At 42.5% G+C, this 23,074-nt stretch overlaps 2 protein-coding genes across 3 annotated transcripts; one reads left to right on the top strand and one right to left on the bottom strand.

The window, feature by feature from the left end:
- Positions 1-98: 98 nt before the first annotated feature.
- fam83ha (family with sequence similarity 83 member Ha) lies at positions 99-9,333 on the bottom strand. Its single transcript, XM_070916418.1, has 6 exons — positions 9,314-9,333; positions 7,766-8,217; positions 7,501-7,665; positions 5,777-5,901; positions 1,382-5,618; positions 99-1,286 (listed from the first exon to the last, which is right to left on the bottom strand). The coding sequence occupies exons 2-6, from the start codon at positions 8,207-8,209 to the stop codon at positions 1,275-1,277; spliced, it is 4,983 nt and encodes a 1,660-aa protein (XP_070772519.1). The 5' UTR covers positions 8,210-8,217; positions 9,314-9,333; the 3' UTR covers positions 99-1,274.
- An 8,260-nt stretch (positions 9,334-17,593) lies between these two features.
- Positions 17,594-23,053, top strand: mlh1 (mutL homolog 1, colon cancer, nonpolyposis type 2 (E. coli)). 2 transcript variants are annotated; one of them, XM_070915565.1, is made up of 19 exons: positions 17,594-17,778; positions 18,039-18,129; positions 18,316-18,414; positions 18,508-18,581; positions 18,693-18,765; positions 18,852-18,943; positions 19,047-19,089; positions 19,319-19,407; positions 19,523-19,635; positions 19,739-19,832; positions 19,915-20,068; positions 20,262-20,582; positions 21,514-21,652; positions 21,819-21,927; positions 22,018-22,081; positions 22,160-22,324; positions 22,440-22,532; positions 22,617-22,727; positions 22,825-23,053. In XM_070915565.1, the coding sequence occupies exons 1-19, from the start codon at positions 17,672-17,674 to the stop codon at positions 22,978-22,980; spliced, it is 2,187 nt and encodes a 728-aa protein (XP_070771666.1). In that variant the 5' UTR covers positions 17,594-17,671; the 3' UTR covers positions 22,981-23,053. The 2 variants fall into 2 exon arrangements, with proteins under 2 accessions (XP_070771666.1, XP_070771665.1); XM_070915564.1 differs by having other exon boundaries at positions 20,262-20,590; positions 21,510-21,652.
- Positions 23,054-23,074: the final 21 nt, after the last annotated feature.

The following is a 23,074-nucleotide window of genomic DNA, read 5'->3' as shown; positions in this document are numbered from 1 at the left end:
GACATTTTAACAAGTCACGGTAGGAAAAGCACGGTCTAAGTAATAAGGCCACGCACACAGAAGTCAGAAACACACAACATTTTATTTACAAGGTGTCGCTGAAGACAGGTATCATACATCCATTATAAAAAGTATAACTTTCAGAGCACAATTCTACATACTGTTAAGTCAATTCTTTGCAGTTTCAGAATTTTTTGTTTCAATATACAGGTATGACAAATTTTCATTTAAAAAGGCACATTTTCAGAGAGAATTACAGGGTCAGGAAAATTTTCAGAAACAATTAAAGGGCTGGTTCCAGCAAATTACAAAAAATAACCCCATATTTTGTCACCATGTAGGTAGGTTTGGCTTTACATGGCCAAAATTGTAGTAAACAAGCAACGTATCTTTCCTTATGTTTGTTTGTTTCACAAATCATTTAAATTAAAATAATTTGGGTGATTTGGGTAATTACGGTGAACTGACCCTTTAAAGCAACCAGGTACAGCTTGGAAAATTGACATTTAACCTCAATGACTCCTACTGGATCACGTTCAATAGAAATAAACAAACAAAAAAACGTACATACTGTATGGTGCGCAATGAGTCACGCATTAATATTGTAGGTACATCATGTCTGAGCTGCAATTCTGTTTCAAACTCAAACATTTTTCAATTCCATATTTGATCCATATTACAAAGAATTAAAGTTACAATTGATTTACACCAGAACAATAACAGTCCTGCCTGGATATGAATTTATATATCCACTTGTTTCACAAACATGTCATTATAAACACCTTTGTTTAACATGACTACTTTTACAGACTACTGTAACATCACATTTTGTCTTAAAACCAGCTAACATTAATGTAATGGCTGTCAGTGCTGTAAAAAAGACGGGGACATGCCTCATCACAGAAACAACCTGTTGCAAACATTGCACTTAACCCACGCAGTCAGTAAAAACATATTTGATCACACACGTAGTCTCAGTCCGTGTACTTTTCACACTTGTAGCAACTTTGTAAGTAAGTCCTTTGTTGGTCGTGGCACATGTAATACGGACATCAGATTTGTATTACTGCTACTTTTACCCTTTAAAATTCAGTGCCACTGACACAGGTCCCCTGCCTCTGCTTCGAATTATACGCCTTGTTTGCAGAGAACCCACAGTCAAATCACATTTCTAGTAAATGTCTTCATCATCATTTTAGCTTTTTATTTGATTTCGCTTCTATCTACACATAATGTATGCACTGTTTATCCTCTCAACTTTCTTTGGATCCCATTTAAGGTGCCATCTGTGAAAGTAACAGAGACATTAAATTATTTACTACAGGGGCAACCAAGCGTGCAGTTAAATAGGCAATAGTGGCAATGGTGTTAATGTACATACCTCAAATCGACTGTAAACTTTCCTCTCCTTCCTCATGCTCTGAATCTTCTCCAGCAGCTTCTCACGCTCCTGATCTGATTTAGGCTGCCCTCTGCTGAGCGCCCTGATCCCTCTGTCTTTCTCACTTTTGGCATTTTTGTCGGCTTCGTCTTCTTTCTCGTCATCAGTGACGGGAGACTCTTTGGTAGCCTCGTTTCTGCTTTGGCAATTAGCAGAAATTTGCTCTAGAAGCAGCTTTGTATCGTCTCTGAGGTTGCTGCTTGAGAGCACATTGGCTGTTGATGAATGGTAGCGAGACTGGCTTGATTTTGGCTGCTTGGACTGTGGTGATGGAGCAACAACTTCATCTGATGTGATCTCTGCAATGACTTCATCTGATGTGATCTCTGACAGCTTGGAGCAGTTATTTTGCCTTACTTGGTCATTTGTATTCTCACTGATCGATTCCTGTGTAGTAGTTTTATTAGCCTTATTTGTGGCCTCTGTATCATCTGTTTTTTTCTCACCATGGTCAGGCATTTCAGGCTCTTTGCTTCCTTCATTCTGACTGTCCATCTTACTTTTTTCAGCAGGTACATTTGGCTCTGAAGGGTGGGGTTCAGAAGTCACAGATTCAGGTGTTTTGCATGGCAGATCAGGTTCTGTTGGGACTTTTGAGGTAGACTCAGTTGGGCTGGAAGTTTCTGTTGATGGAAGCATTGGAGTTTCGTTTGAGTCTGTTGTAACCTGCTTGAGAAGAGAGTTAGTATCTGAGGGGCTGTGCAATGCAGACAATGTTTTTTCAGCCTCAGGGGACAAAACTGATCCAACTGACTCAGTTAGAGGAGAGAAACATGATACTGTTTGAGCAGGACTGGGAGTGACAGATCCTGTCAGGTTGAGTTTGGAAGGAGGGGTCGCTTGTATTGGTTCATTTTGAGTAGATGCAGTTGTTTCTGATTGGGCATTAGGAGTAAAGTCCGGATTGACAGGAGAACTTGTTTCAGCTGGAGAATGCTCAGGTGGAGGGTCTGCTGGGGAGGGGCTAGGAGTAATAGTCTCATTTTGATCAGATCTGGATTTCTTTTCCAGATCGGATACATTAGGTAAACATGACTCTGGTGATGAAGGACTAAGGGTAGGAGGTGTGATATCAGCTTTGACATCCCTTGATGATCCAAAAAACCCAGATTCCTCTCCCACACCCTTTGGAACAGTGTTGTTTTCTGATTCAGGAACATATTTTTCTGTGGGAGTTGGAGCACAAGATTCTTCAGAATCTGTCTTTGTAGTGGACTGTAATGAGGATGTGTTTGGCTCTAAACCAGCAGCATATGTCTTAGGAGAAATATCAGTTTCCACATGTGCGGTCAATTGGGAAACAGAATCTAGATGAGCTTGGGTAGATTCTGTCTGACTGATAGAAGAAGCTGTAGAAATTTCCTCAACTGATTGGGACTGTTCTGGTGGTGGGGGGCTGACAGATTCCTGTGCATTTGGGGACAATATGCTGGAAGTTGAGGTTGGGCTCAAGTCTTTTGGGGTAACAATAGAAGATATGGTCTCTGCTGGAGTGGAAAGAGGAGCAGAGCTAGAGGGGGAAGGACTTGGACTGATCTGCGAACCAGAATCTGGCAGAATGTGATCAGAGGAAGAGCTTTGTACTGATGGGTTAGAAGAACTGAAATATGATCCAGTGTGTTCTTCAGATATCTGTGGAGAAGAGGAAATGCTGGTTTCCAACTGAACTGATTCAGGATTTTGGGTGTTAGAATCCAATGTAGCAAATACAGAAGATGGTGCTACCTCCACTGAACTGGGAGTGAGTGAGCTAGAGTGCTTTGAGGTAGAATCAAGGCATGGGCTTTCACGTTCATCAGTACCTTGTGCAAGAGAAGGAACATTAGCAGGAGTAGCATTTGTTGGTGTAGGTGGATGACTGGGGCTACTATTTTCTACAGTAGGATTTGACAGCTGTGGTTCTTCTGGGGGTTCGCTCTGAGGTGCTTCTGTTTCTGCAGGAACAGGCAGAGTTGCTGCTGATTGGCTGTCCTTCAGCTGTATCTTCTCTGAATCAGTTGAAACTCTGGTTTCTTCTTCCTTACAGCTTTGGGAGATATTGGGATCATTCTTGACCTGACTGTCCTCCTTGTTAGTCTTATCACTGCCATCTACTGATAGATTGACTGATTTGCATGCTTCTGTAGATACTGTTTTCCCTGCATCCTCTGCATTAGCATTTTTTTCTGATAAACCCTCAGATGTTGAAGTACCAGCCATCTTTTCTGAGGTTTCTTTTGGTACATCTTCCTCCTTTTTAACCGTAGTATTGTTTTTTAGTTCAGTTGTTTTTTTCATTGGGGCCTTCTCTTTGCTCTTTTCAGCTTCTGCAGCCTTAGCGGATTTGCGTTTTGCTGCTAACTCTTTGAAAAACATGAGCCTCATATCAGGATCACTCATATCTACATACAATGGACTGGTGAACAAAGCTTTGGGTGGTTGTGCTGCTTGATCAGTTTTGGGCAGCTCAGCTTCAGAAGGCTTGGATCGAGGCATTGATGGTGAAGAATTTGCTTGCTCTACATCTGGTTGTTTTAATGAGTCTTGTACCTCTGAAAGATCCTTTGAATTTTCGTCCTTTGAAGAATCTTTATCATCTGCTTTACTGTTTCCTTCATCTGGTTTGGATGAGTCAGTGGCAGAGTTATCAAAAGTGGCTGACTTTATGTAACGGCTCCATTCAAAAGGTTCTCTTGCCATAGATCTCCTTTGTCCCAAAACTTGAGAAACAAAAGGTAGTTTTGTCTGTTCGGCCTCATTTTTGTCATTTTCCTCATCCTGTTGGCCTGGAGCAGTTTTGGTATCTTGAGAAGTATGCTGCTGCTCCAGAGAGCTGAATATCAGAGAGGACCTTAACCTTGAGCTCCTCTGTACTGCTGCATTGTATTTCCTACGGAACGACTCCTCCCTTTGAAGAACAGCAGGTTTTGGTTCCTTCTGCTCTGCCTCCTCTGTCTTTTCTCCTTCAGTTGTGGATGATGATTCTGAAGGCGATCGTGTAGTTTTGGTTTCTGCTGCCACTGCAATAGGTTCATCAGGCAATTTCTTTGTCTGCTCTCGTGCAGTGGTTTTGACATAACTTGGCATCTGACTTGCCCTGGGTATTGCAGGAACCTTAAACTCTCTGACATTAGGGATTTTAGGGAATGATAAATCTATGCCCGATGCTGTTTGCTGCATGAGGTTAGAGGGCTCTTCAAAAGGATCTGGTGCATTAGGTGGTGCCGATTGCAGGCCTTCATCTCCTGGATTATCATATGCACTGAGGTATGAGCTAATCCTCCAGTTTCTTAGGCCCTGTTTCACCATAGGATCCTTGCGGTCAGTTTTAGGCTCCTGGAAAAACTGCTTCTGATCAGTTGGATTTGAGGGGGTGGGAGACGTTTGACAGGCATATGACTGGCCTAAACTTAATCTTCTAGGGTGAGATGAACTAAACGGTACATCTGCAGTAGGTGGTAATTTCTCTGAGCCCTGGTCAAAGTCTACATTTCTGGTAGATGATAAATAGTTAAGCACGGGGTCAAAGTTATCAGGTGGTTCCATCTCTTGTAGTAAACCATGTTCAGAATACTGATCTGTTGAAAGATAGTCTTGGTTCCAGAACTTGTCATATCCACTGAAATCTGCTTCTTTTCCTGGTCCTGGATAAGGCTGCTGCCCCTTATGAAACGGCCATCCCTGGTTCTCACGCTCTGGCATTCCCTGTTGCTGCAGGAATGGGTAAGAGTATCTACCATGAACGCCTTCAGCATAACTGTGACGTTTGGAGGCAGGATTTTCCATCATGAGCATCCTGGAGGGGCCCTGATCCAAAGACGGATCCATGCGTGATTGCCGGGATGGGAACCTGCTGTACACATCTGCAGGGCCGTGCATGGATTCCTGCCTATTAAGGGGCATCATTCTCCTATCCATATCCATATGTTCATCATAGGAATGTCTTGCCCATTCCTCTGGATGAGTGGTGTCCACTGATAGAAACTTTCTTGGCTCTCTGTACAGTGAAGTTATTTCACTTGGGTAGTGCCTCTTTTGTAAAAGGCTAACATCTTCCATTGGAGCGAGCATATTTTCAATCATCAGCGGTTGGGACTGAGCAAACAGAATGCGAAACTCTTCATCAAAGGTCGATACAAGCTGTCCAAGAAAAAGGTGTGCCATACAGCGGTTGAGCTTCTCAAAAGACCACATGAAGCTGCACAAAAGACATGACAATAGGTAGGAATTAATAAATTGCGTGTCAGTTTTTTATTCAGATGCTAACGGAAAACATCAAGGAAAAAATAAATTATTCACTCAAATCTTTGAGTGGTATGAGCTGTGACTTTCTGTGGCAGTTTTGAACGGGCTCACCTGTAGTTTCCACTCAGCACAGCCCTGCAGTCTGTCAACAAGAAGCGATCCATCATCTGACCTTGGAAGGACTTCCCTGAGCGGCAGTGATACGTGATGCCAGACACTGTTCTCACACGTAGAAACTGCAAGACACGCATCAAGTCACCCAAAATGAATATTAAGCTGAAGCAGTACATATAGTGGTGTTTTAATTTCAACCCAAGCTAGGTGGCAGCATTGCATTAGCACTACCACTTCCAAAATAGGGAGACAGAAAATGGCTGCATTTCAAGTTCCCTTTTACTGTAATATGCAGTTACTGCATTTTCTACCAATGGAAAAATACTATCTATACTTACCGTGCATATTAGGGACACTACATATGAATTAACATCAATGTGATGTAAACGTGCCAGATTAGTTCAAATGGCTAAATTTCATCTCAGCAAGCACGTAAAAAACCATGACAGAAAAAGATTTACATTACAAAGGACAACATAGCATAGTTTTACAGGCATACGAGAGGCACAAGCACACATACAGTAAAAGCAAACATGTAAAATACAGCATATAAAGTAAATGACAAACAAGATAATGCAATACACAAGAAAAAAACATCATAGGCAGCCTAGAGGCTTGACAATATTACTCATGATACTCATATAGCATGTAAGATTCACATTGCTGGACAAAGCCAGATGAATATGTTATTAAATGTCTTGTTTGCTCAATAACCTTCTAATAATAGTATATAATACATTTCTAATAATAGTTGTCTCAAGTCAGTTGGAAGTGCATGCCAGCCACGTGATGTTCGGAAAGAAAAGGCAGCTAAAAAAATCGTCTTTATTTGTATTATGGAGTCACCTCTAGCAACAGCTGTAGTGTGCCCATTGTGCTTGTGCTTTTCTTCACAAGTTCCGTTAATATGGATGGAGCAAGGCGATAAGTCTGCCGATACTCTATATTTTTGTAAATGTCAACTACTCCAATGAAAAAGACCAAATCCAGTCTGTGGTTCTCAGCCCCAACCCCATTTGTTCCTACTGAAGATGTAAATCTTTAAAAATGGGTCACAAATACAGTATATAGCTGGCCGCTGACGTTTTTATCAAATGTGTCTCAATCAGGAGTAAATAATGCATTTGTTGGCTTCTGTGACTCAAAATAAACTACAGTGCCCATGTTCTTAGTAATAAAGGAGAGCATGACACCCAGTGCAACACTGTGGCTCAATAATATGTTTTCAATAGTTTTTCGAGCTCCATGGCACAGAGGAAAAAGCTATATCAAACTTTAGATATACCAACACTGTCTGTTAGTCGGATCAATTCATTGTTGCTTTTGATCTTTTTGTTGCCAATAAGATTTTGCAGAATATCAGCAGATTTATCCTTTAAATATTTTAAAACCTACAGTAACACTGCAAACCTACTGTAGTATATTTCGTGTTTTTCAGCTTCTGTAGTCGAACTGTTTTCAAAGTGAATAAATATTATATTGAAGTAGTTAAATGCTACTGCTTTCATAACTTCCTTTATTTGTTTTTTTTAAAAGACAGAGATCATTAAGCATTCCTGCTATGGTGGGTGGGCTGTGCTGATTGGGAGTATGTGAAGAAAAAGGAAAGTAAGATCATTTAAATGTGTAAGTGGCCTTTTCTGTTTTGTTTATTGAACTGAAAATTATAATACAGTGCCTGTACCTAAATGTAATATTCTTTTAAAGGAACATGTACTCACTTGAATGCTCTGGAGATTGACTCTGCAGTTGGACACCATGTTGACGAAGTGATGTGCGTTCTGCTGGTCTAGAAGGATGTAGACGGCAACGTTCCTCATGGCAGCATTGAGAATATCCGCAAACATGTCAACATCAGTAAACATGTCCATCACTATAGCAACCACCTGAGGAGGTAAAACGCCAATGTGAAAGCAACACAGTCAGGTGAATGACATTTCAAAGACAGGTTTGGCATGGCATCCGTAAAGAAATTGAAAGATCAACCTGCTGAGCATTCTTAATAAGTCGTCGGGCCTGCTCCTTGATACTCGGCATGTCAGGCTCAGAGGGGTTGACCAGAGTGGTGACCTCTGTGGGCCCAATGAAGTGATGCTGCTGAGGCCAGCCAAGGTCCAAACCTGGGGCGTCCAGGTCAGAGTGAATCGGCCAGTAAGTGTCTGAGGAGCCATCTTCTCCAGTATCCAGAAAATGTTGTTCAGGGTGGTTGCTCTGCTGAGGGACCTGAACAGAGCTCTGAATATACTGAATCTCAGGTGACGACAGGAAGTCCACCACATCTGCTTTTTGAAGGAACTGATAGTATCCCTCCAAGTCCTCCTCAACCAGTGCGTCAATCGCCAAGCGATACTCTTCCCGATAGTGAGGAGGGAGGTAGTTGGGGTCCAGGGGGTTATCCCCAGCAGAGGAACACTGAGAGCGACGCGCCATACTGTAGTCTATAGAGAGGGCGAGGGGAAAAGGAGACATGTGGTGAATTTACTGTATTGATTGATCCCAATGATTCAATCAGAGCTGCAGCAATTTTGATAATCGATTAATCATTATTCAAACACAAACGCCAATAATTCGCTGGTTCAAGCTTCTCAAATGTGAATATTTGCTGTTTTCCTAGCTCTTATATGATAGTACATTGAATATCTTTAGGTTTTGGATAGTTTGTCCAACAAAACAAGACAGTTCCAAGACATTTCCCAGACCTTGGGCTCTGGGAACTTGTGATTTTTCAATATTTTGTGACATCTTACGGACCAAATGATATATCGTAGAGAAAATAATCATTAGTTGCAGGCCATAAATTCATGATCATAGTTTATGGAATTATAATGTGATATGATCACATCCTGTTGTCATCATTTTACACACATTTGTTGTCCATATGAATGATTACATGCGATAAGTGATTAAAAACTAATACAAAAGTTTTTGTTTTGTCAGATGTAGTGCACAATAGTGGTACAACGTTCATTGAGCCTCATTTGGACTATTTCATGTGATTTTGCATCCATTTGCCATACTGTGATATATATTAATATCAGAAACAACTCTTACTTATATGATATTTATTCCAGCTCTACAGCTAATTTTACCCTAAAAGTCTTGAATCAGAGGGTTCAACTCCTTCGGCTCAGATCTGGATCCTCTCAGTTTTAAACTAGCAGCAGCACAATGAATGAGGGAAGACGGAGTCTAACCACAGGATAGATGAGTTAAGGGTGTGGCTCCTCCCTCTGGCCAAAAAGTCTCCATTTGCAAGTTCATGTAAGTCAAAACCACAAATATGAGAAGTGCCGTCGGGGGACAACACAGTCCAAACAAAACACCGACAAACTCTACAGACAAGTCAGAACTTCAGAGAATAACTCACACATTAAGCGGATGTTGGTCACCGTTAAGTGCTGAAAGTCCAGGCCAGAATTGATCTACAGACTTTTAGTTTGACATGTCCGAAAGCACGCCAGCCATATGTTTAACTTCCAATCCTGAACTGCGTGTCCTTCTGAAAACCGTACGGGTCTACTTAGGTCAACTTACCCCCCGATGATATTTGCTCGTCAAGCTTTTCGTCGGTTGAACTTTAAGCCAGTCATCTTGCCTTCTTCACCATGTTTTTCTTCACAACTGCGTCGCGCCTTCCTGTCCAGGTGGGACTCGTCGAAAGTGTTACTGTTACATTACTTTTCCCCCCGTCACCCAGCTAAACCAGTTTATTGCCACGCTTGAGGCATGTTGGCGAGAATGTTTGAGACAGAGAGCACACAGAGAAAAATGTGCCGTCGACAACTCGCCCCGCCTCGGCTGTAGCTGCACAGTCTGCTCACTTCTGCTCCTGACAGCTCTGTGTCCATGCTTGTCCTGGGCAAGCTGAGCTCTGAGTAGCTGCTGCTGCTATCACCGTGACGAAACCGCTGATGAACGTGACACCAGGTAACGCTGGCTGCTCCGTAGACCCCCTACTCATATTCATCAATGCCATTCCCACTCGCCCCCCTCCTTTAAATGTATAACCTCATGTATAGACAGATAGGAATAGAGAGCTACTGTCATACAAAGTGTCTAATTAAGCTTTATTAATGGTTAATACATACTTTACAAATACGTTTTAGATCAGTTATTAGCTATTAATGAGAATATTAATATCATTATTATTAAAATATTAATAATAAACTTGGGTTGCCAGGTTATGAAAAAACATTAGTAAAGCCACTACTGGATTGCCAACAGGTTATAGCAGGCTAATGCTCAGGGGCCCCTAACCCTTATGGGGCCCGACGGCTTCAAGTTAATCAAACTACCACAAAGTTATTGCCACATAGTTTAATTACAAATGTTTGGTAATATCCACCACTAAAGAATAATATAAATATAATTATTTTAGGCCTCTATAAGTTTCAGTTTATATATTGTGTACATGGTGCATATGCCTAAATACATTTTTGCTTAGTCAAATTACTGCAAACTAATAACAAACGTTTGCGAATACAAAAACAAAAAATGCTAGTCATTAGGGGCCCATGGCTAATTTTGGGGCCCCAAAGCAAATGAATCCAGTCCTGTGACTAATAGGACAATATTTTCAAAAAGGGTGGTGTGTAATTATAGGCATTAAGAAGCAATACCTGATCATAATTACATTTGGCATAGGGAGTTGAATAACAACAGGTAATTAAATGTAATTCATAATTTATTATAGGATTTACCTTAGTAGTTGTAGCACTAGAGATGAAATTGTAACTGGAGTTACAGGGAAAAGTAAAAAACAGGCTACATGTTAGCTCTTAAATTGTCCTCTTAAAGAGTTTAGTTTTGCTTTTGCTTATTTCTTATTTATTAAACAGCCATTAACTGATGACAGCATAGACTGTCCCATTTACCTATACAAGTAACAGGACGGCACTTAAAATGTGAATTGTGTCAGACAAATCAAAGAATGTAGTGTGGCATTTGTGTGACATTAAAGCTTACATGCCTGCACGGATAATGTGTTAACCTCAAACCTCTTAATGTGACAAGGTTATCAACAAACAATGGAGGTACTGGATGATTATTATAAAGACTACACTGCCATCCTTTGATGAAGGTGTACTCTAATAACACAAACAAAAGAGCGGAGCAGCAGAAGGTGATAAGAAGAAAGCCTGAAAAGCCTGCGGGAAAGGTTTCTGCTGCCAACATGGTGCCAACATGCATTCTTTTGTTTCTTTTCACGGTTCATTAACAATCTCTTTTGCACCATTACTAATGCTCACAGACTGAAATGATATTATCTCACCAGACAGGCTGTGGTGTGTCTTTTACTCTGTGGTTTAGTGAGGGTACTTAAGTGGAAACCTGGAAGAAGACCATCTGTATTACCAAGATAGGACCTTGTAGCACATATTTTATTAAACCATGAAAGGAGAGAGAGAGAGGGAGCGCGAGCCTGAGTACACTGATTTTCCTTTAATGGTTGCTCCACACTTAGACCTAAAATAGTCTTGTCAGGATGAAATCTGATGTAACTGAAGTAAAGGAAGTGATGCAACGCAGCTGCTCAAGTAAAGACAAGAGGACAATCCCTCATTGTTCCCTCCAGGCACCACCCAAGGCACACAGAGGAGCAGTTGGAATAGAAACATCAAAATGAATGTTCGCAGAGTTCATAGATAGTTGCTACACTACATGCCACAGGGCAGCATTCACCGCTGCATTGTTTTAACCCCCGTAGCTCTCAGAAAAACACACATTTGGTGTCCTGCCTTTTGGTTTCGTGAGTGACAGCTTTGATTTCGAAACATGAACTTGGCCAAACACTGAATCAGAGCTGGAACCCTCCCCCGTCATAAAACATCTCCAGGAATGTATGAATCAAACACACAAAGTGTAACTGATATGATTTACGTGATAACACAATGTCCTTCAAAATTAGCAATGAACAAAAACACAGTATCCCTTGTGGTAAACACATAGTAGACAACAGTGTAGATTAGATTATACTGATATCCGTATCCACATGGAGGCCAGTAAGTATTAAGAGACACAGTTCATAATGCCTGTTGGAGACTTGTACACCTGGGGTCAGATTTGTGATATTATATTGTAAACAGTACATTTTATCAAACTGAGGGCTGTGCTTCCATTATGCCACATGTCCTGTCATAAAGATCCTGCCGAATAACTGTCGACATCTTTCGCACCAATGCAGATGTGACAGATGCTAACCCGACAGGCTTGGGCTTCAACGAGCATCCAGTGTGCCAAGTGTCAGTCCCCGTGAAATGAAAGCAAAACACAACCATGAAGCTCCCATGGTTCTGCTGGAAAGAGGTCGGCAGATAACACAACAAAAATGAAATATGAAATACTATACTTGTAGCTGGTATAGTACAGCTGCTGTGATTTAATTCAGAGCAGGAGAGGAAACACAAGGACAACTGTATGACTTCCAAGCCATTGTTGACCACAAAATACTTTAAGGTGAACCTAAAAGCATGTTGTGCGGCGGGTGTGGTTGGACAGGTGTCGGCAGGTCTTTCTTAATGTGGGCGCTCGCATGCCCATACAGGTGGCAAAAAAGATGTTTTTTAGCCACACTAGCTGCATGCCTCTAGGGAACTGAACTGTAATAATTTTGTTGATCCCCTGACTTTTCATCTGGCACCATCATCAGGCCGAAGTTTGAATTCATCCAATACTTGGATTATGACCAAATACCTGCAAAACAAATGACATTCTCATCAGCTTCAACTGTACTTTGTGTTTTGTGCTAATTAGCAAATGTTAGCATGCTAACACTCTAAACTGAGATGATGAACATGGTAAATGTATAAAACATCAGCATTTTAGTCTTGCACAGAGACATGTGCAAGTTTTAAACATAGTAATCTGTATCTTGAGTCAGTAGAACTACTGAACAGCTGCTGTTAGGTATTCTACCACCGTTGTTTTGTTTACCTAGGAAAGTACGAGTTCATCTTTTGTTTATAACATGTCTCAAGGCTTTTGTCGTGCTGATAAGGAGAGAGCAGGACGAGGAGAATTGTCACAAGAGAAGGAAGAGGATGGAAAAACAAAGGAAAAAGGAAGAGCGGCAGCTGCAGAATCCATTTGTAGATGCATCATTAGATGGAGCAAACAGGAAGTCTTAGCAGTTCTCAAGGAGGTGAGATCATGCTTATCTAGAGAGATGATGAAGATGGAATTAAGAGGATGATGAATTAGCACAGTTACAAATGAGTGCAGGTCACTACACTTGGACTACTACTTGTAGTGTGGTGATGATACATAGTCCATAAGTACAGAATCTACCAGTCCTTGGACATGATTTTATTTTAGATTAGTAGTGAATGTGTGAGGGACCACCCCTATCATTAGAGGACAGACAGGCTCCTCTATATTTGACACTTGGAGAGGGCATGGCACATTCCTCAGATGATTGTATTCCCACAACATTTTGTGTCTCTAAGAGATACTGTTCACCTTTCTGCCCTCCTGTCGTGGGGTTTGACGGCAGTGATCACTCTGCAGCCTTTTGTCAGAGGAGGATGGGGGTGTCCAATCAGATATCATCACCTCACTGGTGGAGAAAGGAGCAGACATAAACACACAGGTGAGACAAAACCACAGCAGCAGAAACAACAGGCTCTTGTCAGTGTGGAATGTAGAGACACACAGCAGCATGGAGGTGTGGAATGGTTTCAGGTTGTGTTTAAACTAAGGTCCCTTTGGATGGGCACCTCTGTTTCAAGCTGTGGAGGCCATGTTGGGGCGACTGGGTGCTGACCTTGTTGCACACAATGCTGTAACAGCGCTGCAGCAGCAGGTGTGCATTTGTGTCTGATTTGACTGTAGTTACCAGCCGCGATGGCGTGTGGCTGGTATTGTTTTCACCTCGTGAGTCTGTGTGTGTGTGTCATCACGGCAAAATGTGGTCCAGGAGAGACCGACTGCAGTGGGAACTACCACAGAGGAGGTTTCGAGTACTTTGCCAGGTGTTTTTATGACTTTCTGTGGACAGATTTTGTCAACACGATAGAGTCTCAACTGTGCAACATGCAGTCACGAAACTTTACAGGTGTGTAGTTGAGATCAGTAGGAAATAGGGAAGGGGCCCCACTTTACACCCCTAGCCTACATTCGTTTTCAGTCACCCGTAACTGAGTACTGATGTAATAATGTAGTAATGACTGCTGAATACTCGTGTAATAATGTAGTAATGGCTATTGAGTACCCATGGGTCGGAACATCAACATGTTGACAGGCATCGTGGCTGGTCTCTAGTTTTGCTTGTTGACAGCGTTTGTGCATGTAAGAGTGCACTCTGCTCGGTGTATCTGTAGGTTATTACAAGATTTCTAATCTCTTTTTTAAGAATCCTCGTCAGACACATTTAGGGTTTTTTTTCCTGTTCAATGTGTGTGCATGAGTGTGTGCGCACTCACATTAGCATGCATGCTTCTGTGTGCCTGTCATTGCATGTGGCAGGCCGCTACAGGACTGGCTGCTCTTTGTAATCTTTCTAATCTTTGTACGAGTTGTAATCTGAGTTTAAGTAAAAAAAATAAAAAGGAGGCAGAAAATGCAAGGAGAAGAGTCGGAGCAAAAGGAAAATGAGGCCTTTAGTGACCTGTGAGAGACACAACCAGTTCTGACCCCACCCAGACTCGTGTTGGTTGAAGCATTCCATTGTTTACAGTTTCATCCTTTCAAAGAGTAAATTTACACAGACTAGATGGAGAATAGCTGCCTACAATGACGTCATAATTGCTGCCTGGCAGCAGAAAAGATGAAGAACAGGGATCAGCAACTGTGCTTTACATTTTACAATGTACATGTAGTCTTCCTTCCATCCGTTTTTTTTATTTGCCTGATTTCTTTCCAGTTCTATTGTATTGCATCCTGTGACACAATGTCCTGCACTGAGTCAGGGACACGTGTCTCAGAATAGGCATCATATCCTCCCCAATACATCTTAGATGCAAAGACAACACAATGGCCGGCCTTTTTCCCCTGGCCTAAAGGGAGAGTTGGAGAAACTTAAAGGAGAACGTCATCGATGCCAGAGTAATATAGCACACATCTGGATTTAATGATAGCATAGTTAATATAGGGAAATATGCTTGACATCATAGTGATGTCACTCCTATCTTTGTGGGTGAACCATGTGATTTTGCTGCAGAAAGAGCCTACACAGAGCTGAATGAGACCACTGAATGCAACAACTGTACAAAGCAGGACATGGATTTATCAGAGAGTCACATTTCTGCCACTTGTTTGTCAGTTCCAAGCTGACTTTCTTTCATAAATCTAGTGACCTTTCAAGTTGTCTTTTGCTTTTGTCTGCCTGTGGTTAGCTGATGCGTGGCACTGAAGTTGTGTTGGCAAAGGCTCAAAGAGCTGCACAACAAGCTGCTGAACTACTAAACCGTGCCAAGTTTGCTCTCAGGGCTGCCAGCTATACACTTATACCTTTGTATAAAATGTGGTGTAGATTGCACAGAAACACCCAGTTTTATAGCTGAGTTTCCTGTGTTCATATGCTGTCATGAAATGTGGTCGGACTTTATCCAAAAAGATCCAGGTCAGAAGTATGCTACTGCATGAGAGAGTGGGCTTTCTCTCCTTGAGTTTCAAAGACAAACATCAAAATAGGCTCTATAAGGCTGAAATAAAGTTGTATTTTGTTCGACGGCTGCATTTAATCCACATATGGTGGTAGATTGCATTGTCTGGTGGAGTCTTCTTCTCTCTGCTACAGGGACCCTAACTACAGATATGGAGCCCAAAAATCTAATCTCCATGGTTTTCTCAAATATGCTTATTAAATGTCTATTATCTTTTCTGTTCCATTCTTAAATCCAACCCAAATATCGAATTGAAATTTTGGGATTGAGTTTTAAATACAGTCTGGAAGAAACTCCAGACGTATTTTTCACCACCTGTCCAGGTTATTTGTTTATTTCTTTATGCAGGTACAGTGATTTAAGGATAGTGTGTTCCTCTGATGACGCTCATTAAGCCAGAACTACGTTCAGGTTGGACTGCATTGAGAAGCTCAGCCTGGTCATGACATCCAAACAGCGCCACTCCCCGGACAGCCTACTCACATCATTTCATTCTGTTGAGGTCATCCAGCCTGAGGCCAGAGTTTAGCCGCCTAGCAACATTATTTTAGCAATTGCCACTGTAGCAATCACAGACGATAAGTATAGCATAGATTAATTTTCATTTAAAAAATATCCCCATAAAATATCTCTGAGAACATTTGTATTTTTGCAGATTTTGGACCACCACAGTTCTGCTGCCAGAAAATCCCCCCAAAAAGACACATGGCTCTGTGAGGAATGCAGACACATATGTGGTCTGGCCAGCTATGTGCAAGGTTGAAGATTACAGTGAATCCATAATAAGTGAATGTGCTGAGGAAGGCAATGCAGAAAAACTGTGTAACAGTTTAACCAATAACATCTACTTTTTCATGTTTTTCCCACATTTTTAAAATAGTTTTTCAGCTTTTTTTCCCTGCACATACTTAAGATAGTAAACAATGGAGATTAGCCATTATGGATTACATTTTCTGATGGCAGTGAATCCACTTTACATACAAAAGGTTTGGTTGGAATGTCGTACTTATAGATCTATGGACCTGGAATTTGGACTTTTCATTGTGTTAATGTTTTACACTAAATTCTTCAATAGCTCACAATTGAAAGAGACAGTAAAACATTGATAATACGTGAACAAACAACTGTGCAACAGTTTGTTGCAAATTGCAAGGTATGTCTACTGGTACCTATGTGATGTTGTGATGAAATGCCTTGTGATTGTGCTGCAAGCTAATTTAGTAAAGTATCTATCTATCAAAGATTCATTTAATATTTTTTTCAAGACCTGAACTTAAAAATACAGTATAAACACACACATAACAATTTTGTAAGTACTGGCAAGCATTTTTGTCATGATAAGTGTTGATGTGTAACTGAATCTGACCTCTGACCTTTCCGCAGATCAAGCAAAAGATACCTTCCCCAGGGGGGACAATTGACTTTATCTCATTACTTTGCATTGTGGCCAAAACAGCCACTTTAAAATGATACATTCCAGAGTTGGACATGCCAGAGACACACACTTATCAGAGTATTATCAGTACTAAGAGATCAAAAAGAAGAAACTTCAGTGGTAAAATAACGTGTGTGATGAAACATATTATTAAATAATTCATTTGTTTATTATTACAACAGAAATTGCAAGGCTATGATTATAATATATATATAATCAATAGAAGATACTGATGCTCTTTTGTTCTTGCTTTTTGGCAAAAGGTGTGGTATGTGGAAAGATGATGTAAACGTGTCTCAGAGAAAACGCATGGTTAATCAATAGTTTTGAGGCGCTGTGTATATTTCGAAGCTACAATGTTCCACAATATTTACCAGAGAAGAAGACTTTCAGCGAATGACGTCTGCAGGACACAGGCCCCGCCCCTACGTTTCTCCCCGCGCAGAATCGTCAAAGATTGTGTATCCCTGAGAAGATGAATCACTTGATTGCGAGAAAAGGGTGAAACAACATTGTTTTATCAGCACACACGCATTATATATGGCGTTATAAACTTTGTGGGATTTCAGCTTTTATGTGGGGAAGTGAAGTAACTTTCTCACTAACACCCATGCAGCGGTTATTGGGAAAGTAGAGCGAATGGCATGATGATTTTCGCTGCGCTCTGACACATTGGTCGAGAGTGAGACCTCCTCCTACTTTCTCCTCTCTGGACCCATACACGCTCTGTTTCTTGTAGAAGTTCTGATGCTACGTTCAAGCCCAAATATACACAAATTTATGCATGTATGTGTGTATTCACAGCTATCACCTGCCGTGTGAGTACTCTGAAACCAAGTCAGCAGCGCTGTAAACATGGCAGGAGTTATCCGGAGGCTCGACGAGACTGTTGTCAACCGCATAGCTGCAGGAGAAGTTATCCAGCGTCCTGCCAACGGCGTCAAAGAGCTGATTGAAAACTGGTAACGGCTTAGCAACGCGACACAGTTCATTTTGATAACGTGAGCTCATGTTGTGTATCTGACTTGTGGCTTAAATAATCAGCAGTGGGGCCAATAAAGGTGACAATATATGGCAGGAGCCATCATTGTTTACATCACGTGTGGTTCAAAGCCGCTTATCGACACCTGTATAATACTGACAGTTCTGTGATACTGCGAGCTGACTGGATAATGTAACAGGACTGTGTATTAACTGTCATTTGTATTTGAAAATATTACAGTTTGGATGCCAAGTCCACCAACATTCAGGTGACGGTGAAAGACGGCGGACTGAAGCTCCTTCAGATTCAGGACAACGGCACTGGCATCAGGGTAGGTGACAGGGCGGGTCCACGGGGGGAGACCCGCCCCTGTAAAAGTGTGTTTTCCAAATTGAAACTCATGAATACCCTTTGTGACAACTAACTAAACTAAAAGTTAAGATATCACAGAAAGGACCTCCCTAGTATCCAGTCTAACAGGTCTCTGACCAAGCTGTGTGTTTCATGTCTGAGGCAGAAAGAAGATATGGAGATTGTGTGTGAAAGGTTCACCACCAGCAAACTGCAGACTTTTGAGGACCTCTCGGGTATTGCAACCTATGGATTCAGAGGAGAGGTGAGCTCTGGAGTAGTGTCAGCCTTCAGCTTATTAAGCGTTGTCATACGTTTTGTTGCTCATCACATTTGTTGTCTGTGTCCCTGTTTGCAGGCCCTTGCCAGTATAAGCCATGTTGCCCATGTGACCATAACGACTAAGACAGCTGATGCCAAGTGCGCCTACAGGTATGCTATCCTTTTAAATCATCTCCTCTCTTGCTTCCTTGAATACATGTACACTATAATAGACACAGAGCAACCAGGATGGCAGAGCTCTCTTGTTCTGTTATCATGCAGAGCTAGCTACAGCGATGGCAAACTAAAAGGCCCTCCCAAACCATGCGCTGGCAACCAGGGAACCCAGATTCTTGTGAGTTCGTGAAGCATATAAACTATTGCAGAATGAAGTTTACGGAAGCTCAGAAACCAACACTAGCTGGCTCTCCCTGTGTGCAGGTGGAGGACCTCTTCTATAACGTGTCCACCAGGAGGAAAGCTTTGAAGAGCCCCGGGGATGAGTACTCCAGGATTGTAGATGTGGTCAGCAGGTCTGTCGTCTGGGCTTCACTGCTTGTGTCTCGTGATCGCTGCTCTTTTTAATGAGCATCATTGTGTTTGGATAACTCACATATTAACATGTTGTTTTTGAAGGTACGCCATACACAATTCAGGAAAAAGCTTTTCTGTCAAAAAGGTGAGATGTGTTTTTTTTTTTCTTTTTCAAACACCCGACTCAAGAACGAAGCTATTGCAGGATATTTTTGGAAGAAAGTTGACCATGATAGGCTCCACAAAACCAGTCAACAAAGATTAATCACTGCATTACTACATGTCTTTGTATGCTTCCCGTGTGTGTGTGTGTGTGCGTGTGTGTGTGTGCGTGTGTGTGACAAAAACACTCAGATAAGGCTCTGTTTTTCCAGCAAGGAGAGACTGTGGCAGATGTGAGGACTCTACCCAACGCAACTGTAGTGGATAATATTCGAGGAGTTTTTGGAAATGCAGTCAGCAGGTATTAATCAACCAAGAAAGAAAAAAAAAAATGATGCTTTGATGTTCTCTGCAGTTGCGTGACCTCTCATCACCTTAACGCTGGCTGCATGGCTGGCTCTGTGGTATGTTCCCAGGGAGCTGATCGAAGTTGGCTGCGAGGATCAGAAGCTCGCGTACAAGATGAAAGGCTACATCTCCAACGCAAATTACTCCGTCAAGAAATGCATCCTGATCCTCTTCATCAACCGTACGTATCGCGGAAAAGTGACAGAAAATGTGGCCCGCTGGTGTGGATGATTTAATCTCGCCAGCTCTTTGTTGAATGGAGATTGTGATCTGTGTCGTCTCAGATCGTCTGGTGGAGTCGAGCGCTTTGAAGAAAGCAATCGAGACAGTTTATGCCGCATACCTTCCCAAGAACACACACCCTTTTCTGTACCTCAGGTAACTTAACGTGCATGTGTGTGTTTTCTGCTATAATGTTTGTATTAATTTGATATTCACTGGTGCGTTCTGATCACCACAGCTTGGAGATAGCGCCGCAGAATGTAGATGTGAATGTCCATCCCACAAAACATGAGGTGCATTTCTTGCATGAAGACAGCGTCATCGAGAGCGTTCAGAAGCATGTTGAGAGCAAACTTCTGGGCTCCAACTCGTCACGCACATATTTCACTCAGGTGTGATATGACTGGATCGCTATCTCTGTAAATATGCTGGCATTGTCCCAGCAGTGATTGATCTGATCGCTTTATTTTCTTACAGTAACTTTTTTACTGAACATCCACTCCTCCCAGAGATCACCTGTCAGTTTCACACTGTGTCCATTTGTGTGAGGGTGTATAACGACACATACGCTGTGTGTTTGTGCAGACGTTGCTGCCAGGGCTGTCTGGCTCAGGTGGCAGTGAGGTCAAGTCCTCCAGCGTCGCAGCGGAGCCCAGTGAGCGAGTCTACGCACATCAGATGGTGAGGACCGACTGCCGCGCACAGAAGCTGGACGCCTTCCTCCAGCCGAAAGAGAGGCCGTCTGCTGATCCTGAACCAGCCGGTCCCAGCAGCAGGGAGGCTGTGACCAAAACTGCCCAGCCAGACATAGTAGAGATGGATGAGATGGACGATGAAGACATGATGGAGGCGCTGGTCGAGCAGGAAGCAGGGGTGCCTAAAGGCGACGAAGACAATGCTAATGGCGTTCAGAGGTGAGGCATGCCAGTTTTACACTGGGTGGGTCAGTACGTGCCTTCAGCAGAGGATTAAGGACTCAGTAAACCAGCATGATTAATCCGGACACAATGTTGGCAAGTCAGATCAGGACAGGTTTTGACGTATGATTGATCCTGTAGCGTGAGCCAGTCTGAACATTGACGAGGGCAGGAAGAAGAATGCAAAAGTAAACGTGTATCAATCAGTAACAAATGTCGTTGTTTACCTTGAGCAAATTTACTCTCCGGCTCAGTCTCACTGCTCTCATTGATCCAGTTGTTTTCTGGAAAAAGGTTTTGATAAATCCAGTGAACACTACCTGCAAACAGCAGTGACAAAGCTAGAGACCAGCAGGTGAAGAAAAGTCTAACATCCAGCAGCTTAAGACCCAGGTATTTCTCTCAGTAGTTGGTACAAACCAAAAAACGGCTACAGAGAGGGTGAATATAGGAGTTACGTTCATCAGATGGCAAGAAACAGAACTCCAAATGAATGCCAATGTTGCTCTGTGTCTGCTGGATGTGGAAATCACTACAACTTTATAAAATGATGGTATGGCAAGGTCATAGTCATCAAACTGTGGCTTTCCTCTGCCCCCATGTGGCAGAAAAAGTAATTCCTGCAGCCTTAACTTGTGAAGTACGCAAGTACACGTTGCTTTTATTATGGAAAGACAAAGACTATCTGCCACCCAGATAGAGAGAGTGTGTGTGTGTGTGTGTGTGTGTGTGATGAAAGGTGTGAACATTTTCACAGCCTGTTAAGTCATCGTGTGTCCGCTGTAAGCTGCTGTGAGTTATTGTCTGAAGAATACAAGTGTCTGTAAACATGCAGTGTAGTGTATGCTGGAGTTGCTGGAGTTGTGACAGCTGTGTGTGTGTGTGTGTGTGTGTGTGTGTGGTTATTGTGAGCCAGGAAGCGACCCAGGAAAGAGCAGCAGCTGCAGCACGAGGAAAAAGACGAGGACCTGAGGGCTGGAGCCACGCCCGAGAGACGAGTCATAAAACTGAACAGCATCAAAGAGCTCAGAGCGGAGATCACTGAGAACACACACACTGGTAAACAAAACACGCATCACCATCTTAACAGTGTCTCTTTTCATGAGTAACTTCACCAACAAACCCTCTGTCTTCCTGTACCACCACTTCATGTTGTCTACAACTCCATAGGCCACCCTTGTCAACACAACTTTCCTCTTTTGGGTTTGTACATATTTTCTCCCAGGTCTTCAAGAAATGCTGCAGAACCACTCGTTTGTGGGCTGCGTCAATCCCCAGTGGACTCTGATCCAACATCACACCAAACTGTACCTGCTCAACACCACCAAACTCAGGTTGGAGCCACAGGAAACACACTGTTCCTCACACTCGGATGTCTCAGCCTGCTGCCTTATATCTCGTCTCACTCTTTGTTTCTGTTGCAGCCAGGAGCTCTTCTACCAAATACTCATCTACGACTTCGGGAACTTCGGTGTGCTAAGACTATCTGTAAGTAAAGTCTAGATTGTGAATGATCAGAATATGCTGTACAGCTTGTGATCTTTATGGCTGATTGTGTGAATTCAGACACCGGCTCCACTTTATGAGTTGGCCATGTTGGCTCTGGACTCCGAGGAAAGCGGGTGGACAGAAGAGGACGGTCCTAAAGAAGGCCTGGCTCAGTACATAGTGGACTTCCTGAAGAAGAAAGCAGACATGCTGGAGGACTACTTCTCAGTGGAGATAGATCAGGTCAGTTGGAACAGCTCTGAAGTTTCCAAGTTTAGTTTTGCTGCCAGTTTCTTCCGTCGTTTTAGCAAAACATCAGTCTGTTATTACTCAAGCTGTTAAACTTTGTGCATTGTAGGAAGGAAATCTAACAGGGCTGCCATTACTGCTTGACAAGTACACCCCCGTCATGGAGGGTCTCCCCATGTTCATCCTGCGCCTGGCCACCGAGGTGAACTTCTTGCAGGTGTCTCCTCATTTATGACGAGATTCTGGACACACAAACGGTATCTACAGGCTTTTTCTTGTTGTGCAGGTGAACTGGGACAGCGAGAAGGAGTGCTTCAGAGACTTCAGCAAGGAGTGCAGTGTGTTCTGCTCCATCAGGAAGCAGTACATTCTGGAGGCCGAGCCGGGAGAGGAGCAGGTAAGAAGAAGACTTCCTTTGCTTTACATTAACATGAATGTCAAAGAACTGAACTGTGTGACTCTGACTCAAGTTTGATGCGTGATGGCTGTTTCAGGACGCTGAGGTGAACTCGTGGCGTTGGAAAGTTGAGCACGTTATCTTCAAAGCGTTCCGATCCCTCTTCAGTCCTCCGAAGAACTTGAGTGAGGACGGCACCGTGCTGCAGATTGCTAACTTACCTGATCTCTATAAAGTGTTTGAGAGGTGCTAAATCTGACTGAAAAATCAACCATATACTGTACATGCTGCTCTTTTATACTTGATTTGTGCTGTGAATAAATTCTTTGGATGACACAAGACTTTAC

This window comes from Enoplosus armatus, chromosome 12 (assembly GCF_043641665.1).
Source record: "Enoplosus armatus isolate fEnoArm2 chromosome 12, fEnoArm2.hap1, whole genome shotgun sequence".
Taxonomy (NCBI): domain Eukaryota; kingdom Metazoa; phylum Chordata; class Actinopteri; order Centrarchiformes; family Enoplosidae; genus Enoplosus; species Enoplosus armatus.
Note: the sequence above shows the minus strand (reverse complement) of the source record. Positions and strands in the feature narration are given on the sequence as shown.

Bases quoted from the DNA above. Each gene is read 5' to 3' on its own strand.
- fam83ha (XM_070916418.1), bottom strand. From the start codon at position 8,209: ATGGCGCGTCGCTCTCAGTGTTCCTCTGCTGGGGATAACCCCCTGGAC. The intron at 5,902-7,500 runs GTGAGTACATGT...CGTGTCTTGCAG, and splicing joins TCAATCTCCAGAGCATTCAA to TTTCTACGTGTGAGAACAGT. The intron at 5,619-5,776 runs GTGAGCCCGTTC...TCTTTTGTGCAG, and splicing joins GTGCTGAGTGGAAACTACAG to CTTCATGTGGTCTTTTGAGA.
- mlh1 (XM_070915564.1), top strand. From the start codon at position 17,672: ATGGCAGGAGTTATCCGGAGGCTCGACGAGACTGTTGTCAACCGCATA. The intron at 20,591-21,509 runs GTGAGGCATGCC...ATTGTGAGCCAG, and splicing joins AATGCTAATGGCGTTCAGAG to GAAGCGACCCAGGAAAGAGC. The intron at 21,928-22,017 runs GTTGGAGCCACA...TTTCTGTTGCAG, and splicing joins CTCAACACCACCAAACTCAG to CCAGGAGCTCTTCTACCAAA.